General features: G+C 24.7%; 1 protein-coding gene across 3 annotated transcripts; it reads right to left on the bottom strand.

The window, feature by feature from the left end:
• Positions 1 to 911: 911 nt before the first annotated feature.
• LOC126906896 (cationic amino acid transporter 2) lies at positions 912 to 23,085 on the bottom strand. 3 transcript variants are annotated; one of them, XM_050687819.1, is made up of 12 exons: positions 22,636 to 23,085; positions 10,255 to 10,486; positions 10,054 to 10,182; positions 6,051 to 6,206; positions 4,238 to 4,342; positions 3,971 to 4,129; positions 3,787 to 3,911; positions 3,303 to 3,400; positions 3,075 to 3,214; positions 2,549 to 2,824; positions 2,264 to 2,424; positions 912 to 2,203 (listed from the first exon to the last, which is right to left on the bottom strand). In XM_050687819.1, the coding sequence occupies exons 1-12, from the start codon at positions 22,657 to 22,659 to the stop codon at positions 1,982 to 1,984; spliced, it is 1,827 nt and encodes a 608-aa protein (XP_050543776.1). In that variant the 5' UTR covers positions 22,660 to 23,085; the 3' UTR covers positions 912 to 1,981. The 3 variants fall into 3 exon arrangements, with proteins under 3 accessions (XP_050543776.1, XP_050543775.1, XP_050543777.1); XM_050687818.1 differs by lacking the exon at positions 22,636 to 23,085 and adding an exon at positions 12,062 to 12,209; XM_050687820.1 differs by lacking the exons at positions 912 to 2,203; positions 22,636 to 23,085 and adding an exon at positions 12,062 to 12,211 and having other exon boundaries at positions 2,278 to 2,424; positions 2,529 to 2,824.
• Between the last annotated feature and the right edge of the window lie 188 nt (positions 23,086 to 23,273).

Here is a 23,273-nt window from a genome sequence, read left to right as displayed (position 1 = left end):
ATTTTGTGTTTTTTTTTTAATTTCATAATATATTATGTTATTACAAGAGTAATTTAGGTATGACTGAAGATTATGAGGATCTTGTCTCCTTATAAATAATATAAATTTTCAAAATGTTGATCAAAGGTTAAACGAAAAAAGTTCTCAAAATGTTGAGTAAAAAAATTTATAAAATATAACATAAAATAATATCTGTAAGTTTTATTATTTTATAATGGATATTAAATATCCATTATATAAAAAATATTATGTGGCACAATCTATCAGTGATTAAAATAACACACAATGTTTTTAAGTTAATATGCCATATTAGTCAGCATAAGATCCTACAGATAGCGCTTTATTTAAAAACACCGAGAGTATCAATGAATGGGACTTCTTTTGTCAATTTTTTTTTTACATTTAATTTACTCGGTGGTGAATATGTAGGTAGAGAAAGAAATGGGTTTCCTTAAACACCAATAAATTTATACTGCATATAAAATAATAAGTTAATCCTAGTTGTTTATTCGACTATTATAAAATATATATCATTTTTTAGATTTCCTCTAGAAAAATGCTAGAAATTCGCAATTACCCATTTGGAAAGAGATTAAGCAAATTGTGTAAAAGAAAAATATTTTTCAATTCAGTTTGGTCATATTTAAGGGGATGTAACATTTAAAGGTTGATTTATAAAACTATACAATGTGATTCTTTTAGGTTTACCCATTCGATTTCTCTTAAAATGATAATTAGGTTGAAATTTTTTTCAGTTTATTTTAGTTAAATACATTCTTTTAATTATCAGTCATCAAATATTTTTAAAGGCTATCCCTTATGATTTATAAGGGTATATCTGTATAAGGTATAAGGTATTTTATTTTTTTTCAACAACAACATAGATTTTAAACACTTATATAAAGAAAATGACAGGTGAATAAAAAAATTTAATATGACGTTCTATGCATAAAATAAACAATATTAAATTGTAAAATATGTTTCTTTAACTATTTCTAAAAAAATTTAAGAAAAATGTTTCCTTTTACAATAAAGTGGTGTTTTATTTTTTTATTTAATCAGTTATGTATTATTAATTAATAACCTTACAACTATACTGATATTTTACAATAAGGTAGACTAACAATTGACTAGACAAATTTATGAACCATCATCCATTTAAGTAGCAAATAATAAAAGAATCTGAGAATTTATTTTTAAGTAAGAATTTTTTACGGTAATAAAATGTTTTACATTTTTTATGTCATATTTAATATTATTGCTTAAATATGGCTCAAACAAAAAAAAATCAGTTAACTGTTTGAATTTAAATAAAAAGTGATTTCAACGGTCGTTTTTTTCTTTAAAAACATATGACTCGACATAAAATAATGAGCAATCTATTTCGGTATTGTCTCGTTAAACAGCTTTTTTTTTTATACATTTCTAAAGTTTCATTTTTTACTAGATTTCAAATTCTAATTATTATTTAGATATGGTCAACACAAAAATATTTTATTAAAAAATATATTTTGATGATAAAATAATATTACGTTTTTTATAATTCGTAAAATAACTTAATCATATTACTATAAAAGGTTTCATTAAATAGAATAATACACAACATTCTTATTCTCACTAAATATAATCTTAAGTAAAACAATATACTACACTTTTAGTAAACAATGACAATTAATATCACAATATAGATAAAATAATGATGAAATAATCATAAAAATGATTTTGGTCAGCAATAAATTAATTCATTCATCAATTTTAAAAGACTTTACTTTTAAACATAAACTTCAAGACTAGAAGTTTAAGTTTTACATAGTAAAAAATACTCCATAAAATACACTTCACATTTTAATGTTTTTTCACGCAAGTTCATTCAACAAATCTTAATACTGTTGACATATTTGCATAGATAATCAGTAATTTATGTTTTGAAGTGGAATGTTATAGTCATTAACATATTTGGACATAAGTTTAATTATATATTTTATTTAATTAAAATTATGCCAATAGGTTGACCGGCCTTTTTGTCATTTTCTTGCTTTTGTTTTAGTCCTTCGACGCTATGATCCAAGCTATAGAAAATGTATATTACTAGACCTAAAAACAACCATACACCAAAACGAACCCACGTTTCAATGTCCAACTTCATCATAAGATAAACATTTAACACAATGCTTAAACACGGAATTAAAGGAACAAGAGGTACCTAAAAATGATAAATATTTTAAATAGAAATTTAATTAGAAATAAATGTTAGTTTATGTACTTTAAATGATAGCTCCTTTTTTGATTGTGGTTGTCTGGCTAAAGATAACATAATCAGTAAAAGCCACGCGCCCAAAAATATACTTCCGTAACCAAGTAATTCGTTATGTAATGTTTCTTCTTGTTGTACGACGGAGAAGCAAAACAAAGTTGTAATGGCAACTGAAAAAGATAGATAAATATCATAATTGTCTCATTATGTCCGGCTACATGGTCAATATTTCTATAGTTTTGTTATTTTTGAAATCAAATAAATCAATTATTACCTATAAACATTTTTACTCACTAAAACATAAAGTGTTTGATGTTGCTATGTATTCGGTTTCTTCGTTAGGATATTTAATATTAGACAGATTAAAAAATTTTATCGCTGTTTTCATTATAACTTCAAAAACCCGGTTTTTATTATCTCCGTCTTCTCCTCGGATTTCAAACTCGACGCCTGTCTCATCTTTATAACGTAAAATTAAAACACAAATACATACAATCGAGTAAGCCAATAGCGTCCCGATAGACATCATATCGATTAGTTGCTGCAGATTGAATACAGCTGACATTATACCTAATCACAGTAATAAAAACATTTATTCAATAGGTAAATTACTATGTTATTTGTTTCATATGTCAACAACTATTTCATGGCCTTACATTGAGAGGACAACTTGATTTCAATATTACAAGAGCAGTAATTTTTTTATAATATAAAAAAAATATACTTTTTTTTTCAGAGAATTTCATTAAATAACGGCCTTGAAATAGTGTTATTATATACGTTAAAAATTACGAGAACTTAAAAATTTTAAAGTGTTTACCAGCCAGAATACCAGATGATATTGTTGCAAAAAATGGAGTCTGAGTTTTTGAATTGATACCAGAAAATTTTCTGAATAACAGGCCATCGCATGACATTGCATAGAGAATTCTTGGCAGAGGGAACATAGTGCCAATCAAACTGGAAAAATAGTTATAGAAAGCTTAGTAATAATAGATAGTGTTATCAGATAATCAAAGACAATCCGTTTTTGCAATTTGCAAAGTACCTTGTGAATAAAGCAAAAATAGCTCCAAAAGACACAATCCATTTTACTGTTGGCCAGTTGATTTGGTTGTATACAAAAGGGAATGGTGCTTCTTCATCCTATAACACATTTACATTTTAATACAACACACCTCAACATTTATGAACATAGTAAATAAAATATTTATTTGAGAATATATTAATAACAGACAGTAAACCATTTTTTTTAAAATATTGATCATATGATATTTTCCTTTCTTTTTATGTTGTTATAAGAAAATCAAACATTTTTTTTATATGATGAGTGTTTAAATAACCAAAAAAATAAACAAAAGGAATAATCAAAAATTTTAATACTATGCTCGTTCTACCTATTCTAACATAGAGGCAACAAATATGTAAAACATTACGAAACTGTCATTAAGTACAATTTTAGTTTTACATTGAAATAGTTCTAATTATATTGATCGATTTTTTCTAAACTTTGTATCATATTATCTCATTACCTGATCATAGTATGGCCACATTAGAGTTAGTACTGTACTAACACTGCAGTAAGCTAATGTGATAATAGTCAACGATAGAATGATTGCTAATGGAATATCACGCTTGGGTTTTTTAGCTTCTTCACCTATTTAAAAGTTGTTGAGTAATATTCATAAATATTATTAACTATCGATTATTTCTTACCCGTTGTAGCGACGGCATCAAAGCCAATGAACCCGTAAAAACATTTGGCCGCACCCGCAGTAACACCAGCCCAACCAAACGGCAAAAAACCACCATCGCCGCCTTTTTCTACCCCTTTTGGAATATTTTGTTTAGGAATATTCCAATTGTAAAAATCAACTGTTAATTAAAAATAAAAAAAACATTTTTAGTGAAATATGTTTATATTTAATAATGTTAAACATTAGTTATAATTTTTGGATTCAGTAAAATATGGAAAAAACTTACTTTTGAATAGGCCTGTCACGACGACTGTGGTTACAGTTAACAAATTGACAACCGTAAAAATGTTATTTATTATTGTTGACTCTCGGACGCCCCATGCCAACAAAACTGTAACATACGATTTCAATCATCATCAAAAAATATGTTAAAAGTCAAATTTTAAACTCAAATAAGATTTTTTTTAAAAAGTTTGACATCTAAAACTACTTAAGGAAACTGTCTAAAAATAAAATAAACCAATTATATGTGCATAATATCAAGTAAACATTAAGGTATGCGAATTGAAAGGGTAATTAATTTAACGGAAAAATCAATAACTGGTTATTAAATTAAATAAATATTCGAATTTGGCCCCTCACAGTGGATTTAAATTCAATTCTATTTGGATAAGAAGGCAATAAATGACTATCACTAAATTATGTAGAAATTACAAAACGTTACTATTATGGGTTGGTTTAATTGTATAAGTACTTTTGGTAAATTTATTGTCGTTTATTATGAGTACAGTAATATTTTAACACATAATATAATACTAATTGACATAGAACATAAAGTTAAACTCATTTCAATTTTTAATTTCTTTTAAGTCGAAAAAATTAAATTTAACATTTGAATCAGCTTAAATTGCCAATTTTATTAAAAAATGAATGCCACAAACATTTGCTGATTTAGTAAAAATCATTGCCTGTGACTTTGCAATTTTTCCTTAATTCTTTTTGAGTTAGATTTTGGCATACACTGTGCCGCGACCTCGCTGTGCTACCGTTTTTGGAATAAAATTTACAAATCAGTTTTATACTATAATTCGCAGAAAATACTGCAAGGTTAAATAAAGAGCAAAATCTATTAGTAGCACAAAGAAATTAAAAAAAAAAAAAAAAAATTAGAGATCTAGGACATCTAATACCGGTAATGTAGTAAGACATTTTTTAAAAACCCCGAAAAACTTGCTGGTGTTATTGGTATAAATTTAGAGTTTATTAAAAGAATAAGTATAATTTAAAATCAATTATTGTCAGTGATCGTGAAATTTATGTTAATAAATTTGATAAAAATGCTACTACTGTGCTACATCACACGAAAAAATCATTATTAACTAATACAAATTACAATTAAGTGATCTCAAATATATATATAATTGATTATTTTTTTTCGATAGGCTTGTGATTGTTATTTATTATGTCCAGCTAAAATTGTAATAGGGTCCACTGTGCACCCGTAGCTTTAGAATTGTTCAACTCTATTGCCAAAACACTAATGAAAGTCATTACCATTTATAAGGTGAAAATGAGATTAAACTAGTGTTATTGAACGAAATTTTTCTTTTTTTTTTATATTTCTTAATTGGAAGATGATTATGAGACAATATGTTTTTAAACTTTACCCAACCATGAGCAGGACTTGTGCCTTAGAAATTTATAAAGTTAATTTTTGACATCTCGAGTACACCGTTCGGGATTATAAAAATATAATTTTCATAGGTGTAATGATAAAAAGATATTAGTTTTCGTTTTTCTTAACACTAAACAACACTGTATGTGAATTAGAAATTTAGTAATGGGGCGTGGTGATCACTCTTCTGTCAGAGGAAAAATGTTCCTATGATACTGAATATACCTATGATAATTTTTCATAGTTTGGGTTTTGCAGTAAGCCAAACAAATTTTTTTACATGCATTAAGTTCCGAGCCATGGCCATGAGTCAAGGTGGTGGAATTTCACTTTTACATAAATATTACACACAACTGTTTTATAAATGTGATTGTTTAAAGAAGTATAATTTTAACTCACTAATGATTATTTAAAATTGACTTACTTGAAAGTAGCAAAACAATGGCAAACGCTAGAAAGTCTGGATATTGTGCCAAAAAACTGACATTGATAGGAAATAAACTAATTAACGTATTTTGAATTCGTTTATCGATAAGAGCGTCCAAATAATTACTTAAAGCTTTAGCCACACTTGCTGTACCTGAAAAATTTAAAAGAACATCTTCATTAACATAGGGCGACTTCACCAATGAATGAACAGTTAAATGTTTTTCATATTTTAAAGTCTTTTTTAATTTATATTTTGATGTAAAACTCATAAAGTTAATAAATATTTGTTCTGTGAAAAATTTTCAGTAATAATTATATAAAAATATTCATGATTACCGAAAACAAAAATTTAAATCTGTAAATGAAAAAAAATTGAAGTTTTTAGTGAATAAACATAAGTATATTGTATCAAAAATTGTAATATTGAAGTAGGACTTAATTTGTATATTATCTTTGTTTTTAATCAACAAGCAACAACTTGTCACAATTAATATAGTCAATTTTTTAGATAAAAATTTAGAGGCGTTCGTTCTCTGTTAGTTTTTATTCACTGGTGATGTTATTCAATATGTAAAAACATCCGAAAAAGCCGTGGATTCATTTTATACACATTTTTGTATTTGAAAAATATTATATTTTCATATTTAAACATTTACAAAATTAAATTCACGTCGAGGTCTTAACAAGTTTTCTACTTTTAACATTTAAATCATATATTTTATTTTCAATTAGTATGAAAAAACGTGAAAAACAATTCAGTCTATAATCTATAATTATGATAACTAGTGAAATTTGATTATTCGGTAATTTATAAGAAGATTTCTGAACTATGAACCATAACAAGAAGTGAAAAAAAATGATGGAAGTATTTTGAATTAACTCCTCAATACACTAACTATAACTTAATTAACTATGTAAAAATATATAATTCAACTGTTACTTTCATAATATATTATTTATAATTAAACTTTGTAATGCGAATCGACTTCATAGCGGTACAAGTTATTTTATTCTAAGTAATTTCCTTTTATAATTTAAATTTGTTTGTGGACATTGAAATTTAGTTTGAAAATTTAATTTAAAAATTAACTTTAATTAAAAAAAAACACAGCACAGTGGGGACGTGGCATAGTTGGGACCAGTCTAGATTTAATCTGACAGTGATTAAAATCACTATCATTAGAAACGCCTCGATGCAAATTTGTAGATAATGTTTAATTCTAAGAAATTGGTGAATAATTACAAAAGCAAAATGAACTCCTATTTTCTTATTTATAACATGATTAGTAATTCTTAGATTCAAAAATATAATATATAATTATATAATAATTAATTTTTTAATTATATATTATATCATTTTTATAATTAATTGTTTTTAAATTATTATTGATTTGGATTTTTAATATGTTAAAAGTAATAACTTTTAATCTACTTTTTTTTGTCCTTTAAAGTGAAAGTTTATAATAAAAAATAAATAAATTTATTACCATAAATTTTAGCTCAACTTGCAAGTTTCAAATTTACATAATTCAATAGAAAAAAATGGTATTGTAAAGATTAATATGCACTCAGGAAATTTTATAATTACTATTTACAGTAAATTTATTAGTGAAGCTCGATTTTTTGCATTTTTATCGTAATAGATCACTTAAATAGTAATTATAGTAATCATTTATAATTAACTTTTGGTGTTTAAAAAGATTCTACAATTGAAATATGCAGAACTGAATTAATTTTAATGATTTACTTTAACTAAAAACCAATGGAAAAAAATTTGTTAAAAAGGTCTACTCAATTAAGCGAATTATAAATTTTAATTATAATTGGAAAAATTGATTGTTAAATTCAGGTGAAACTAAAAATCGTTTTTTTTTTTTTAAATTTGTGATTTATATAACAACATGTTACCAAAAAATTTGAAATATTAACAGTCTATAATATTCCAAAAATTTGGAATATTATAGACTATTAGTAACACATACAAATAGAATTAAAAAATTAATAAATTACAAAGTAATATTATTTACTTTTGCAGTTAAATACTTTTATCATATCAAATCTAATTCGACAATAAATACATTAAAAATATTAGAAATTAATCATTTTGATTGTTTGTATGGATAAAGCTGTTTAAGGAACTTTTTATTTGAATAAGGAATATTTTTTCAATTTTTAAAGGTAATACCTTCAACTAAATACGAATTGTAATCATTTGACGTATTGTTGAAAAAAGTAGGACAAGTGAGGGTTGGCAAAATAAATCGTAGCCAAAAAAAAAACCACATAGTAAAATAATATTAACATGAATAAGAAATTTTTTCTCACGAGGGGAGACTACAGTGATAGAATCCTTGATATCTATTGAAGTTAATGAATCTAAATGAGATAAAAATCAAATGATTTGAAAATTTTTCTAACTTGAAAAAAATGCAAAATATTAATCGCCACAGACGGATTTGAACCTGGTACCCTAACCACAAGTGTTACCGCTTCGGCAACTGTTTGTCGTTTAATACAATAGGCATTTTATGCCAATACACAATTTAAAGTTACTTTTTCGACTTTAAAAACGCAAAAACATTTAAATAAGTTTAACTTCTTATGTCTTATGAACTTTATTCTAAATAATAATATAAGCTTTCATTTAAAATTAAATAAAGTGTCAATATTTTCGGAATATTTTCAAAAATTACACTGAAAAAGCTTAACTTGTGTACAAAAATTGTTTTTTTGAATTCCCCCTGGGGGCAAAAAATTATATCAATTGAAAGAAAATATCTAATGTTTCAATGTAAAAAAAAATATTTTAATTTGTTTATTTTTCCAAAAATTATTTTAAGTATTAAAATATTCATGTTAAACAGTGATTTTTACATAAAAATTACATTTTTTGTTTAATTCAACGGGCATTTGCATACAGAAGAAAAAGTGTCAGGACAATTTTTTTTTTTTTTTGAACTTATAGTGCATAAAATTATCTTTAATTTGACTATATTTAAAGCTCGGAGTATTTCCGGAACATTTTCAATAGGTAACTTGAAAAAGTTCTACTTTTTACTCGTATTTTTAAAAATTTAAACCCTTCCTGTATAAAGAAAAATGGTCTGATTTACAAAAAACGTATGTCGGATGAAGGTATATTTATATATAATTTATTTAGGAACAAAAATTTGTATTGATCCATACATTTGTCAAAAAGTTATAAGAATTTAAAGTTGAAAAAATAAAATATGAAATCGTAAATTTTAACACCATAATTGCATGTTTTTTAACTACGCCGACCATTTTCACATAGAAGATAATTCGTCTAATCTAAGTAGTACATAACATAAACTTTATTTTCACATATGTTCGAAGCTCGGAGTATTTCCGGAACATTTTCAAAACTTAAGTTGAAAAAGTTAAATTTTTGTGTAGGAGTCGCTATTTTGAATCCCCTCCTGTAGGCAGGTAAAGAGTTAGATTTTTAAAAAATGTATATAAAATGAAAGGCAAATATCTAAGGTTTCAATATTAAAAAAAAAATAGGTTGATTTGTTAATTTTTGATAAAGTTATGCTAATTTTAAGAAAAAAAAGTGAAAAAAGGACGAAATTTACCGATTTTAAAAATTGTAATTTTTTTGGAGATATCCCTCATTTACGGGGAACCAGGGATTTTTTTTCTTCAATTTTTAAGGGTAATGTCTTCAATTAGATACGATTTGTGATCTTTTGAGATATTTTTCATCAAAATCGGTCCAACGAGAGCTGAGAAAAAGTGGCAACAGACACATAAAAAAAAACACATCATGGCAAAATTAATACCTTCTCAACTTCGCATCGAAGCTAAATTAGTTTGCAATAAATTATACACGTATATGCAAATCGATATGATGATTAAGTGTTTTTTGCTAATATCAACTTTCACAGACGACTTTTACTACAAGTAATTCAGTAAATATATTTTTCGTTTAAAATATTTAACTAATGTGTAGCCAAGTTTTAGTAATTACTTACCGATAACGTATTCAAGTACTAAATTCCAACCGATAACGAATGCGACAAACTCGCCGACACCTACATAACTGTATACATAAGCTGACCCAGCTTTTGGCACTCGAGCAGCAAATTCTGCGTAGCATAGGCCTAAAAATAAACACATCGATCCGGATGAACTCAGACTAACTTGGAACTATTTTTTACAAGTCCAATATTTACCTGCAAAAGCGGATGCCACTGCGGCGAGTACAAATGAAAGAACGACAGCCGGTCCTGCGCTTGTTTTGGCTACATCGCCAGCTAATACGTATACACCGACGCCAAGTGTAGAACCAACTCCAAGGGCTGTCAAATCCACAAGATTGAGGACGCGAGCTAGTTTGCTGTCCTCCACAAGATGATCGCTTTCGTCATTTTTCCGTCTGGATATAATTTTAACCAGGCTTTCTTTCTATAATTAACAAATATCCATGATTATAACAATTGTTTTTTTAATCTCGGTTGAATTCATGAACACTATAAAATATATCAAATAAGTCAATATTTATATCTGTCATTAAACAATTAATAATGAGACTTTTGTTAGTTAGTGACTACAGAAGAGAGTTTTCTTGGGTTTTAGTTTAGGTTATCTTTTTTAGATATACGTGATAGAGGAAAACGCTGAAAATTATTAGTAGCCCAATTGGATCATCAATAAAATCATATGTAAACATTTTTTCACAAATTATCTTATATGATAACTTTTTATGTTTACATATTATTATATTACAACATCAAATTTCGTATTGCACAATACTACTAAATAATTAACTAAAAATGTGGTCCGATAAAATTTTCTATTTTGATATATTCGGTAAATTAAAATAACTGATAAAAAGGTTGATACCCTTAAGAATATTTCATTAATCCGAGAGGTATTTTTTGATTTCAATTAACTTGTTACAAAATTTAAATTGTACAATATTCATTAATTTCTAAAATACTAAGTGTAAAACATATAATTTAATATATTTTATACGAATTTTTACTTATTTAATAACTAAAAAAAAAATTTAATTAAAAATTAAACAGACTTTTATAAAAAAAAAATTATTAATATTTCAAAAAAAAAAAAAAAATGTTTGGTTTTTTTAATATGATAAATTTTATTTAAGTATAAGATGATGAGAAAAATGATTATTTATACTATATTACATATTAAATGAAATTGTGTGTTATAACTTTGGAGGAGAGATAATAATTTTTTGTTAAGTTTTATACACATAGCAAGTTCAATATTAATTTCTCAGACGTGTGGGATGAATATTACAGCCAAATTTAATTGATGCGTTAAGAAAAATCCTAAGCTAACCTCTTAACTCTGATGCGTAAATAAACATCTTGTCATGGACATGTCCATGATATTAATCATTATAATGATCTATAAGCAATTTTTAACCGAGCAGGTAAAAAAAAAAAAAGACTATTTCACAGAATTAAAAGAAAGTTAAAAAAATTTAATTAAAACAAATAACACTGTATAAATATATTTTAAATTTGTAATTTCAGTTCAAGGTTATTTAGTGGTAGTTATTTAAAATCGCTAAGGTAACTCAATTTAAAATAAAACAAGTTTTTATTGTTTTTATTGACCATGCTGTGTCAGGAATGTAATAAACTTAATATTATCAACTCAGTATATTTGTAATGATTCTTAAATTCTAAATCGTCCAACAATTTTAATGTTTTGGTTGTCAGTTAATTTATACTATTTTTCTTCTGAATACATTATAATTTTTTCCACTAATGAGTGATGTTTTGTACATTTTCCATGAAATTCAGTAAGTTAACTGATATTTCAAATTAAACATTGTTTTTTTTCTTAAACAATGAAATTTTAATACTTATTTCTCAGAAGTAAAACAATGTAACACTTAATGAGTAGCCATTCAATTTTTAAATTGGCATACTCATCAAATTTTGGTCTACAGTCCAATAATTCGTTTTTCTAGTAATTAATGTAAATAAATACCGATAATTTTACCTCTGATATAGTCCCATATCCGTACATACTGTTTTCTTTTTTAGTAAGTATATTATAATGATATTAATCTCAGCCGTCGGAGACCAGCGACAGTAATGAATAAATACATAATATTTTAAATATTAAAAAAAAATCATAACTCATATAAAAATAAAATTAGAGTAAAAAAAAAAATTAGGTAATAGTAATAATATTTGGAGCACCGGCTGTGTAATACTATCGAGTTCAATTCAAATCTAAACTGTAACTGGTCCACAGTCGGCTGATATGAAGTTCAATATAAATAAAGGCATATTATATCACGTGCTAGAGTTTGACGTTAGTAATTTGATCATAAAATTGTATTTACACGTTAATATTTACAACATATGAGAAGATGTTATCGTCTATCACATGTACAGTGTCCTTGAACTCATATTTGACTCGTTCTGGGGGCACATTGATTACGGGCTAACAATGCCCGGAGCCAGACGAATCGTTAGGGTTTTTCAATTGTAGTGTTATGAACTTTCGGACGGTCATTGTCGCCAAAGTAATTAATATTTTTGAATTAGATTATTTGCAAAGGCCGGTCAATCTGTGTCAATATGTTTCGCATGCATATCAGTTAAACTATTTTTATTTAATGTGTTACTCAATTAGTTACAGTCTGTAGAATGTCTGCCGATCAATTAAGGCTTCAAACACGCCTACCAGTTTGCTGTACACATTCATTACTACGTATTTCTTCATTGCTGGTTCTACGGTGATAATTTTATACATTATTTCTAGACGGCGTGTATGATTAGAAGACTAATAATTTTTTATTAAAAATAGCTAGTGGAAACGGCATTATTACTTAACAAAATTTAACATAAGCGTTTTGGCGCGTTTCTGCGTGTACAAATTTATACGTCTAATAGCACACTCGCATATGACCGTTCATCATAAATAGAAATGAAATGAATTAAGTATGTCATAAATATATATATACACACACTAGAGTCGTTATCATAGTTTAAGCTTGTGCTATTTCGTGTATTTAATAGAACGCGTCTCAATGATTTTTACAGAGGTACAATCCTCAACGCGTTTATAATAGAAAAAATACTATTAATAAATAGAAGAATAGCGATTATTTTTACCACTTTAGTAAATTGTTTACTTTTATACATAACTCTAAGGTAATAATTATTTATTTTTAGTACATATGTATGTACCAAAAATTCAGTGTTGGTATAGAAATACTGAATAAGCGCAATACAATAATAATACATGTGCATTATTCAATAGCAATACATAGATATCATTTTTATTCTAATGAGGTTACAAAATAATTCCTGTTAACTACTCCGTAATTTTTCTAGTAACCAAACACCAGGTTGAAAATGTGAACTTCTCATCAAATTAGTTTATTCTTTTAAAATCATGAACCCAAGTTAAACACGGTGTTTCCTTGGTTGATTTCCTTCATAAATTCGCCTCCCAATAAAAATGTTGTAACATATATTTTTTTTCAATAAATACGTTGAAAAAATAACTACACTTGTTTTAATTCTTAAATGAAGTAGATGCACTTATTATATAGTGAGATAGTTTAAATAAAAAAATTTTAATTCCATTTAACTGCATGATAATTTTATTTCTAATAAGTCTACTGGAAAATCATCAATTTTGCGTTAGAACCTTTCCATTCACAGACGACGATCGTTTAATATTTGATTTGAGAATTAACTGAAATACCACTAAAGCCGAAATACTACGGTTGGTGTACTTGATCAATTATTGGTCACATGTCCGTTTCTCGCAGATTGTCGGTAAAAGCGACACAAGTCAAAGGAACAAATGGGTCGACAAATTTGTGTATGGAATTAAGTACCAATACTATAAGATACAGCACTCGTCAAGTATGCCAGTCATAGGAACGCTTTATTTGTTAACAGTTGGATAATTCGACAAGTACACCAGCCGTGTTATTTCCATAGATCTCATGAACATCAGTTTCTTTTCACTCAAACGCTTCGATTGCTCCACATAGAATACAATACAACGGCCCTGTTATACATGAGCATACAAATATTTGTTAAAAGATTATTCTCAAATTAACTTCTCTGCGATAGCAATTATTTAATATCAAATGGACATTATATTTGTGTGTTCGAATAGACATTATAATTATGTAAACGTAATTATGAAAAAAAAATACATATTAATTATTGCAACAAGGGGATGGACTAAAGGACTTACACTCCCAAAAAATTGTAATTATAGAATTATAAGAAAATTGTATTTATTATCATATAAAATATGAGAAAAACTATATTAAAATAAACAAACTACATACACATTTTTATTTAATTTTCGCCTATGTCAATTTTTGTAAAATGATTGCAGGAAAACTAAGATACTTTTCCAATTAAGAATAATATTACACAAAAATTGTAATGCTCAATAAGACAAGTTAACACTCTACAATTCAATGGACGATAATTGAATAGATAATAAAAAAAAGATAATAATAAAATTTTAAGTATGATGATTTCATAATTAATTAGCTTTTGACTACAATAATTTTCAACTTATAAATAAATATACTTTTAACAAAAATTCGTGACATTTAATTTAAATATTGTAATATGCTAAATAAATTATCAATTATTTTTCAGTAGTGTTTAAGATGTAAATAAACTATACATTCCTTAACATTTAGTTAAATATTTTCTTATAAAACAAATGTCAATCACATTTTATGACTTTGGTCAGAGAATACTACAAAATATTTGATTATGAGAGAACCTTTTGATACATACTGTTACAATCACAATTAGACTTTTGGTTTTGATGCTAAATTTCAATTGAATAATCAACTAAAAAAATGTTTAATCGTGTTTTAAGAAATAGTATACACTGAAGTAAAATAAAAATTTGCCCCACTAAAATTATAGTTATTTTTTTTCATTTTCAACATGATAAATTTTTTATATAATATTGATAACTTGTCTCGTAAAAAAATATACGTAAACTCAGGAAATATTATCATTAATTCTATATGTACTTTAAGCTTGCATGGTTATTGAATAATTCGCTACATCGTTCAATGTTTAACATGTACCAGTAATTATAACTATTGTTTTTAACTCTAATTACAATAGTTTTGACCACACTTTATATATTTTACTTTTTATAATTATAATATTACCTATCGGTAATTGACCAACCCAATGATAAACAAAAAGAACAATAGTATGTATTAACATATTATTTTTGTAGAAATTATATTCATATTCATTTCGTACGTTAGCTTTAAGCCTAAGCATTAAGCTGAAATGATTGTATTGGAAACACCACATTTAGGCATTATAAAAATAATTGTAATTTTGAATAATATAAAATATGGTTCTGTTTTTAATTTTTGCGCACTAATGAAACTTCGAAACTACTGATGTAGGTTAATACTTGAAACAATTTTTCAAGGATATAATTGGTTTAGTTTAATCAGTCAAGTGCAGTCGTTAATTTTATTAGTATTTAAATACTCAATGTTTGAGGAGTTATAAAGTTCAAACAATAATTAATTATTTCAAGTTAAATTATATACCACACGTTAAATAGATCATGGTGTTATACTATATTATTAGTTTTATTTAAGGTAATATATATATCAATAAGGTCTTACACAAGGTACACAACAAATGAGCAAAAAAATTATAACACGAATGTAATATGAAAAAATCAACAGTGTGTGAAATTTACTCCTTAAAAATATATATTTATAGAATAAAATTGAGAATTAAATTTAAATTACTGGCTGGAGCTAAGACATTAAAAATGGTATGTACTGGACAAGATTTTTTTTTATCGTTGTTATTTCTCAAGGGTATGAACTAATACACTAGTACATTTAATGTCAGGTCAACGCGTACCGCTTGTTACTGGATAAAATCATAGTGAAAAACAATAGAATTCTAAGATTTGGCTAATTGCTATTTTACGAATAACATTATTATTATAGGTAAATATTATTACCATAAAAATCGACCAGTGAAAAATAAATATTATTTTATAATGAGATAGTATACATGGTGATTTTGTCAACATTATCAATTCGATTTCTCTTAAATTAATAATTATGTTAAGAAAATTATTTGTTTAATATCTTATTTTCAAATATTTCTAGATTTATCAATTATAAAGTATTTTTTATTAATTATTTATATCATATTAGGGTGTCATTTTTTTCTTTAATGGCAACATTCATATTTAACTAGCTTATAAAATAAAAAGTGATTTAATTAAGAAAATAACTGGTCGATAACAATTTTTGCCCATTATTTTGGTAGTTATAACTATTGAAAATAAAGAGTGAAGGTTATTTAAAACTTCTGAGGTACTATTTAAAAAGTTATTATCGATCAATCATATTATATTTTAAAAGCTTATTAATTATGTACGCTGACATTTAAAAAAAAAAAAGCTAACACCCTTATAAGGTGTAGGAGATAAATTAAAATAATATTTAATAATTATTATTAATAAATCAAGAAATAATGAAAATTAAAAAATTAACTTGTATAATAGGTCCTCTTTAAAAAACTATGCCCAATCAAATCGTTGATAAATAATTTATTTATTTATAAAATACATTTATACGAGTAACCTTTTAAAATTCATACAAAGACACGCTAAAGATATTTCATAATATATCTATTGCACAGCGAGGTAAGATGTTTGAAACACTTCGAAAACTTAAAAACATATTTAAAAAAATTCTTTAAGTTATTACAGTAATACAGGTAAGTTTAAAACAACCTCCTTCGTTACCAATTGAGAATGATCAATTCATATATAATTAAGTTAACACAAAATATCTAGATTGAAATAAATAAGTTGTATTATATAGCAACAACTCGTGGAAAACATATTTTATGAAGTTTTAAATCTCTTTTTTTATGTTATAAGCCCATCGGAAACTCACCTAATCGCGTAAATATTAAATGTTATCTTTGTGTGCTGATTAAAATATTTTATAAATTGGTAAGAAATAGAAAATTATTGAAATACTATAGGAACTTTTTTGGGGTTAGCTTTGCACAGTAAAATAATTAAAATTGAAGAATATTTTTGTATCAGGCGAAAAGAATGCTTTGAATAAAGTAATATTTCATTCCGAACACTCTGAATGTATTATACAAATATTTATTATTACGTATGTATTACGCACAGAAAATTGGGAATATCCTTAACTATTCACAATACTTTCTCTAATTATAACACTAATTTTTTATTACCTTAAAAAAGACGTTATTATGAAAAATTGGTTACATTGCAAAATAGCACATATGTATTGGAATTACTCTCAATAAATATGTGTAATCATGACAATTATTGTTGTATTAATATAATTCCATAAGTCTAGTAAGTGCAGAATATTTTGTACTTGAATTATTAACTTTTATTCAAAAAGACGTTTTTATTAAATAATTTATACAGTTAATTATTAAAATACCTTACTAGCCATTGAATAACAATAATGTATGATTTTATTTTATTTTAATTATAACAGTTGAAAAAAAAAAATCAAATAACACTATACTTTAATCGAATTAATTATTTTATCTTTTTTACTACAGACAAAACACGCAATTCAGGCTTGTTTCTGTTTCACTGATATTAAGCAAGTATACAATTTCTATGCAGTAATGGAACAAGCAAAATTCTAATATAAAATTAAAATAATTATATAATGTACTTCTCAATTTATTAATTATGAGTAATTATTTAAAATGTATTACTATTAAGAAGCCATTTATTGAAAATCTAATAATTATACTTGTTACACATAATTGCTTATTCAGACAACAGTACTTAGAATAATTATTTCTTATTAAAACTGCGTTATATTACTTCGTTCACTATTTTTTTATATTCTCAATATTTTATATTAGAGTAACTGTCGTCAAATATGATTTTTATTTAATTCAAAAAACCATTACAATATGTATGTAAAAGAAACTTTTAAAATAATCATTTTTGATTTTCTATCGTTTTATTGACTACTTTTTGATACACATACAATTACATTAGTATAAGGACACAAAATATTTACCTAGCCGACCACGATTTACTAACTATTGAACATAAACTGATGTGAATAACCTTGTATTTCATTTTAATATTAAAATACATCCATAAATAAAATTGTATACTACTGCTATAAAAAAAAAAAAACCCTATAATTTTTAAAAAAGAAATGAATTAATTTATTTATTAATTTCGATTTTATTTTCATATGTTTTATTAATATTATTATAGTATATTTATACAATTGTTATAATAATAGATTATTTGAAATGATCCTTATACTATATCTCTCACTTTTTTCGAGTATAGTTAATTGATTATTTTGGGTGTAATAATAAAATTTATAATTTTCTATTAAGATTCATTAAATAGAAAAAATAAACGCCCATAATTTGAGTAACTAATGACTGGTGTATTTATAAAAAGTTACTAAACACGCTACGCACTCATATAAATTCTGGACTGTCTATAAAATTAAGTTTTACCGTACTATTTTTAAACTAATAATAACTTCACTATAATATTAGAATTTTCAATAATTTTTTTTATAAATTCAGGTTTCAATTTACATTTCTGAATAAATGTTGCCATTAAGTACTTTTTTCTAATATAATAATGTTTTATTGCCTAGAGTACATCATCAAAATTACTATTCAAGGTAAATGCTTATTCTTTGTAATGCCCTTCACCTAAACTAGAAATTACCCATATATATTTTTTATGGTACCTATGTAAGTCATAAGAAACGGGAACGGAATAAGTATGATTCACGGTCATATTTAATAGACAATATTTTTTTAAATATAAATTTGTGTAAATTTTTGCGTACCTACAACACATAAAACGTGATTGAATCATTGATTTTTTTTACAAGTTTTGTTGATTAAGATCATAATTTGCTTTTAATGTACTATGAAATGAATTTCAAAAGCAGTGAATTAACTAGTAAATATCAAGTTAAAAACACATTTTGACTCTATATTTTTTGACTGCAAAAATAATGTCTTTTATATATTTTTTCAATTTTATTTGAATTCTCCATTTCATTAACTAATTAATAGTAGTTTAAGTAATTAACAGTAGAGTTAATAGTAATTTCAGAATAAAAATATAGTTTAAGATCATTCAAAACTAACATCGCTTTTAAATTATCATATTACCAGGTAAAATACAAAGAATGATTTGACGTTTTTGAAAAATAATTAGTTGAGCGTTTAACTACTGTATAGTAAATAGTAATTTACAAAACATGAATATGGTATGATCAATAATACTTTTGTGTAGCTAATTTATGAAAATTAAAAAAACCAATCGTATGTCAACCGGGAAAACCACAATAAATATAAATCAAATGTGAACTAATAAAAATAATATGTTTTTATAACAAATTGAATTGTAAAATAAACATGGAATTTAATCTAATAGTAATTAAAATCATTAGACTTTTTTTAATCTCCTTATATAATTGTATGTTTATAAGGATTTTAGAGAAACGGTTTCTTTCTGTTGGGAAATTCAGATTTGTTTGCAAATTAATTACTTTTACTTGGTAAAATATCAAGTTTAATTATTCATTACGATCTAACATTTTTTTTTTTATCAAACTAAAAGTATTACCAAATATGTATTTAATGATAATTTTATTTTATATGGTTATATTTTAAATAAATTATTGGATAAATGAATATCTTTAAGATTATTCTGAATAATAAAACTAAATTTTTTTAATTAGAAATTTAGGACTATTTACTTGAATATTTGATCATATCGATAAGTTAGAATACTCAAGTGTTATAACCATTATTTTTCATTATTTTTTTACATATAGCTACTAAAAAATGATCAAAAATATAATTTCAATAATAGCATTAATATCAAAAGATTTAAAAAAATTGGATACAACACGTGTGTTTTTTAGATATCAGTTGGTTTTTTAAACCAAGTAAATTAAACAGAGGTACTTAATTATAGAATGTAACCACAATTATACATTTAATAGAAATTTCAAGAATTTTTTTAAATATAGTTTTATAATATTTTAATAATAATATATAAATTATATTACATACATAATACGTATTAATACCTACTTATAAAGGGTATAATTATTGCTTATTATTAATTTCATTTAAATACTTAATATTTTTAACGTAGATTTAAATGAAACGTATACTAAATTTAATCTTCTTTAGCCCACGTGATATCTTTAGCGTAGGACGAATTATTTTTAAATGTAATAATATAACGACAAAGGTTTACCGTTATAATTTGTGAATGCCCCTTGATTAGAAATAAGCACACGCAGTAAATAAACTTAATATGAATTTAATATCGTATTCCTAGAATTCCTTTATTATATGAATAAAAGTCAGCGATTTCTATAAAAATTGCGGAAATTAATTTATAGTTTATATAGGACAAATTTCAGAGTAAAATGCTGTTGTGAAATAATAATAATTATTTAAAAAAATTATTGTATCTGATTATTTCAGTTATAAAAACTGTTATTATAAAAAATCCTTGAAGGTCTTTTTATGAAACCGTGTGATAGAAATACCAAATAAAAAATATTAGAAAATAGATAAATAAACGATTATAAGTACCCTTTAGCTAGTTCTAATATTCGTTAATTTATTAAAATAATTGTTCATAAAATAATGTTATAATAAATATGGTTTGATAAAATCATATTAATCGTATAATCACTTACATAAAAAAACCAAAATGTATGTTTTACAATATGAATATAAAATATTAAGGGTATCTTTAAAGTTTACAAATATAACTTTTTATCTAAATGCTTAATGTGCATATAATTAAATGTTAAAAAAAATGAATCATCAAATAAAAATAAAACTCATTTTACAATTAATTTTAAATTTGCAATTAATTTATATTTGTATAGAGTGAACCGCTAAAATTGTATTACCATAACACTATTTGAGGTCACTTGACTATTTGATTGATTGAAGCTTTATAGAAATTAATGAACTATTGTATAATAAAATTAATATTTGTTTAAAAATTATTTTATATCTATTATTTAAAAGTCAATTTAGAATAAAACTATTCTCAAATAGCTAATTATTTTTAATAAAAATGAATTTTCAAGATAAAATATTTAAATTTGATTTTTAAATTTTAAAGTTGCCACAAAAAAAGAGAAAATGAGACATGAGTATTACAATAATAAACATTCAGCTCATCACTCATCATCATGCAATTGAGTAGATACGGAAAGACCATTTTTCTTATCTGATATCCACCATTAAATCAATAAATTAAATATTAGATACTGAATGTTTAAAGTAGAAAAACACATACTTTTAACATTCGATATTGATGTTCAGCTAATCTGAATTTCTATTTCTATGAATAACAGGAAACATTTTTTTGCTGAACTACCCTATGCTTTAAGATGTTCTTATAANAACAGGAAACATTTTTTTGCTGAACTACCCTATGCTTTAAAGATGTTCTTATAAAATAAAATGACGAAATTTTATAATCGAATAATATAAGTTGTAATATAGTTAAAAATGAAAAAATTAAATACGGAAAATACATAAATGTTTTCATCAGAATATAGTATAACATTTCTGATTTTTTTTTTGAATCTCAATAGCCAGATAATTGTATGTTGTGAGGGATGAAAACCAATTATTTTTGAGATAATTTAAATTAAATAATTGATTAAATAATATTTAATCAATTATTCAGGTAAAATATAATACATTACAATTTACCTATTTTAATTTAGAAATTTTAACCATACTTGAACTATTCAATTCTTATTCGTTATAAACTAACTAGTTATCACAACTCTACTAAAAATATTTAAACATTCAAAAATTGTTTGGAAAAATTGAAAAGTATTTTATTTGTCTAAATAATTGATTTAGTTTATAGTGAATGAACTACTTGTATATTCGAAATATTAGATATTAATACAAAAAAAATAAATTCAAGTGTTTGCACTTATTATCCTTATCACTCATTATTAAATGATAAATTAGATATAATATAGATTTGTCATTAATTTAAGTAGTCTAGCAATATCTTATAATTATAATGAAAAAATTAATTCAATGTTGTATAATTGTGATTATCAAAGTTATGACAAAACTATATCATTAATTAAATATTAAATTGTTAGTTTTTGATTATTTGAAATTGCTCTTTTCTGTTACATTTAAATTCGAATTTTTGAGTTTTTTACATTTATACATTTTTTTAGTACTAATTTATTGTTTCAATTCGATCAAATGATCAATCAATGAATTATGATTCATATTTTTTGCTAATTTTGTTCTTAAATCAAGTTCAATTTAACGTTAATCTCTAATATTTAAGTTAAAATAAGATAGATTAATAATGATTAAATGTATTTCCATTGTCCACGAAAGCGTTTATTATATTTGAGCTATATATTTGAGAGAAATTAACATTATAATTATTTTCACTATCTTAGTTTATTTGAATTTAAAAAAATTAATTACTAATAAAGTACTTACCGATGCCCACCATGACCCATCCATGCTAATTGTTTGAATTATCCTCAAGTTTAGACGAATAACTTGTGTAGTAAAAAAATGCTTTACAAAACTGCTGTACCAATAGGAGAAAATTCGCTTCGTTATCCTTTAAAGGTATTGCAGCCGTCACCTGTTACACTCACCGTTACAATTTCTATTGTAAAAAAACTTAAACAACCACAATAAATGAAGAACTCTTTGTAATAAAATGGGTATCGAATGAATCGAAATCATACAGGCGATTAAATATATTTAATAAAAAAAACAGTTAAAAACATCATCGAAGTAAAAAAATCTTTTACTAATTGAATTATATTTTAAATTATCAACAATGGAATTAGTGGACTACCCCTACATTTAAATAACAAAACATCTATGTTGGAGTGTATGTGTTTGAACGTGTATCTGACTGATTAGAAATAAGCTGGGGGCACGTGACTCATGTAGTTTATATTTATGAATGCTACCGTCTAGCGCTCCAGGTGAGCGATAGTAATATACGAGAGTCAGTGCGGCAGATTGCATTGCCATAATTTTTAGACATGGTAGTAGCTGTCGTCTGCGATTTATTTTATCATTCATGCGTCCGAGTTCAAAATGAATGTAAATATCTAATA

Source organism: Daktulosphaira vitifoliae, unplaced genomic scaffold (assembly GCF_025091365.1).
Source record: "Daktulosphaira vitifoliae isolate Bord-2020 unplaced genomic scaffold, ASM2509136v1 Scaffold_5, whole genome shotgun sequence".
NCBI classification, from domain to species: Eukaryota; Metazoa; Arthropoda; class Insecta; order Hemiptera; family Phylloxeridae; genus Daktulosphaira; species Daktulosphaira vitifoliae.
This window is presented reverse-complemented; position numbering and strand designations above follow the sequence as displayed.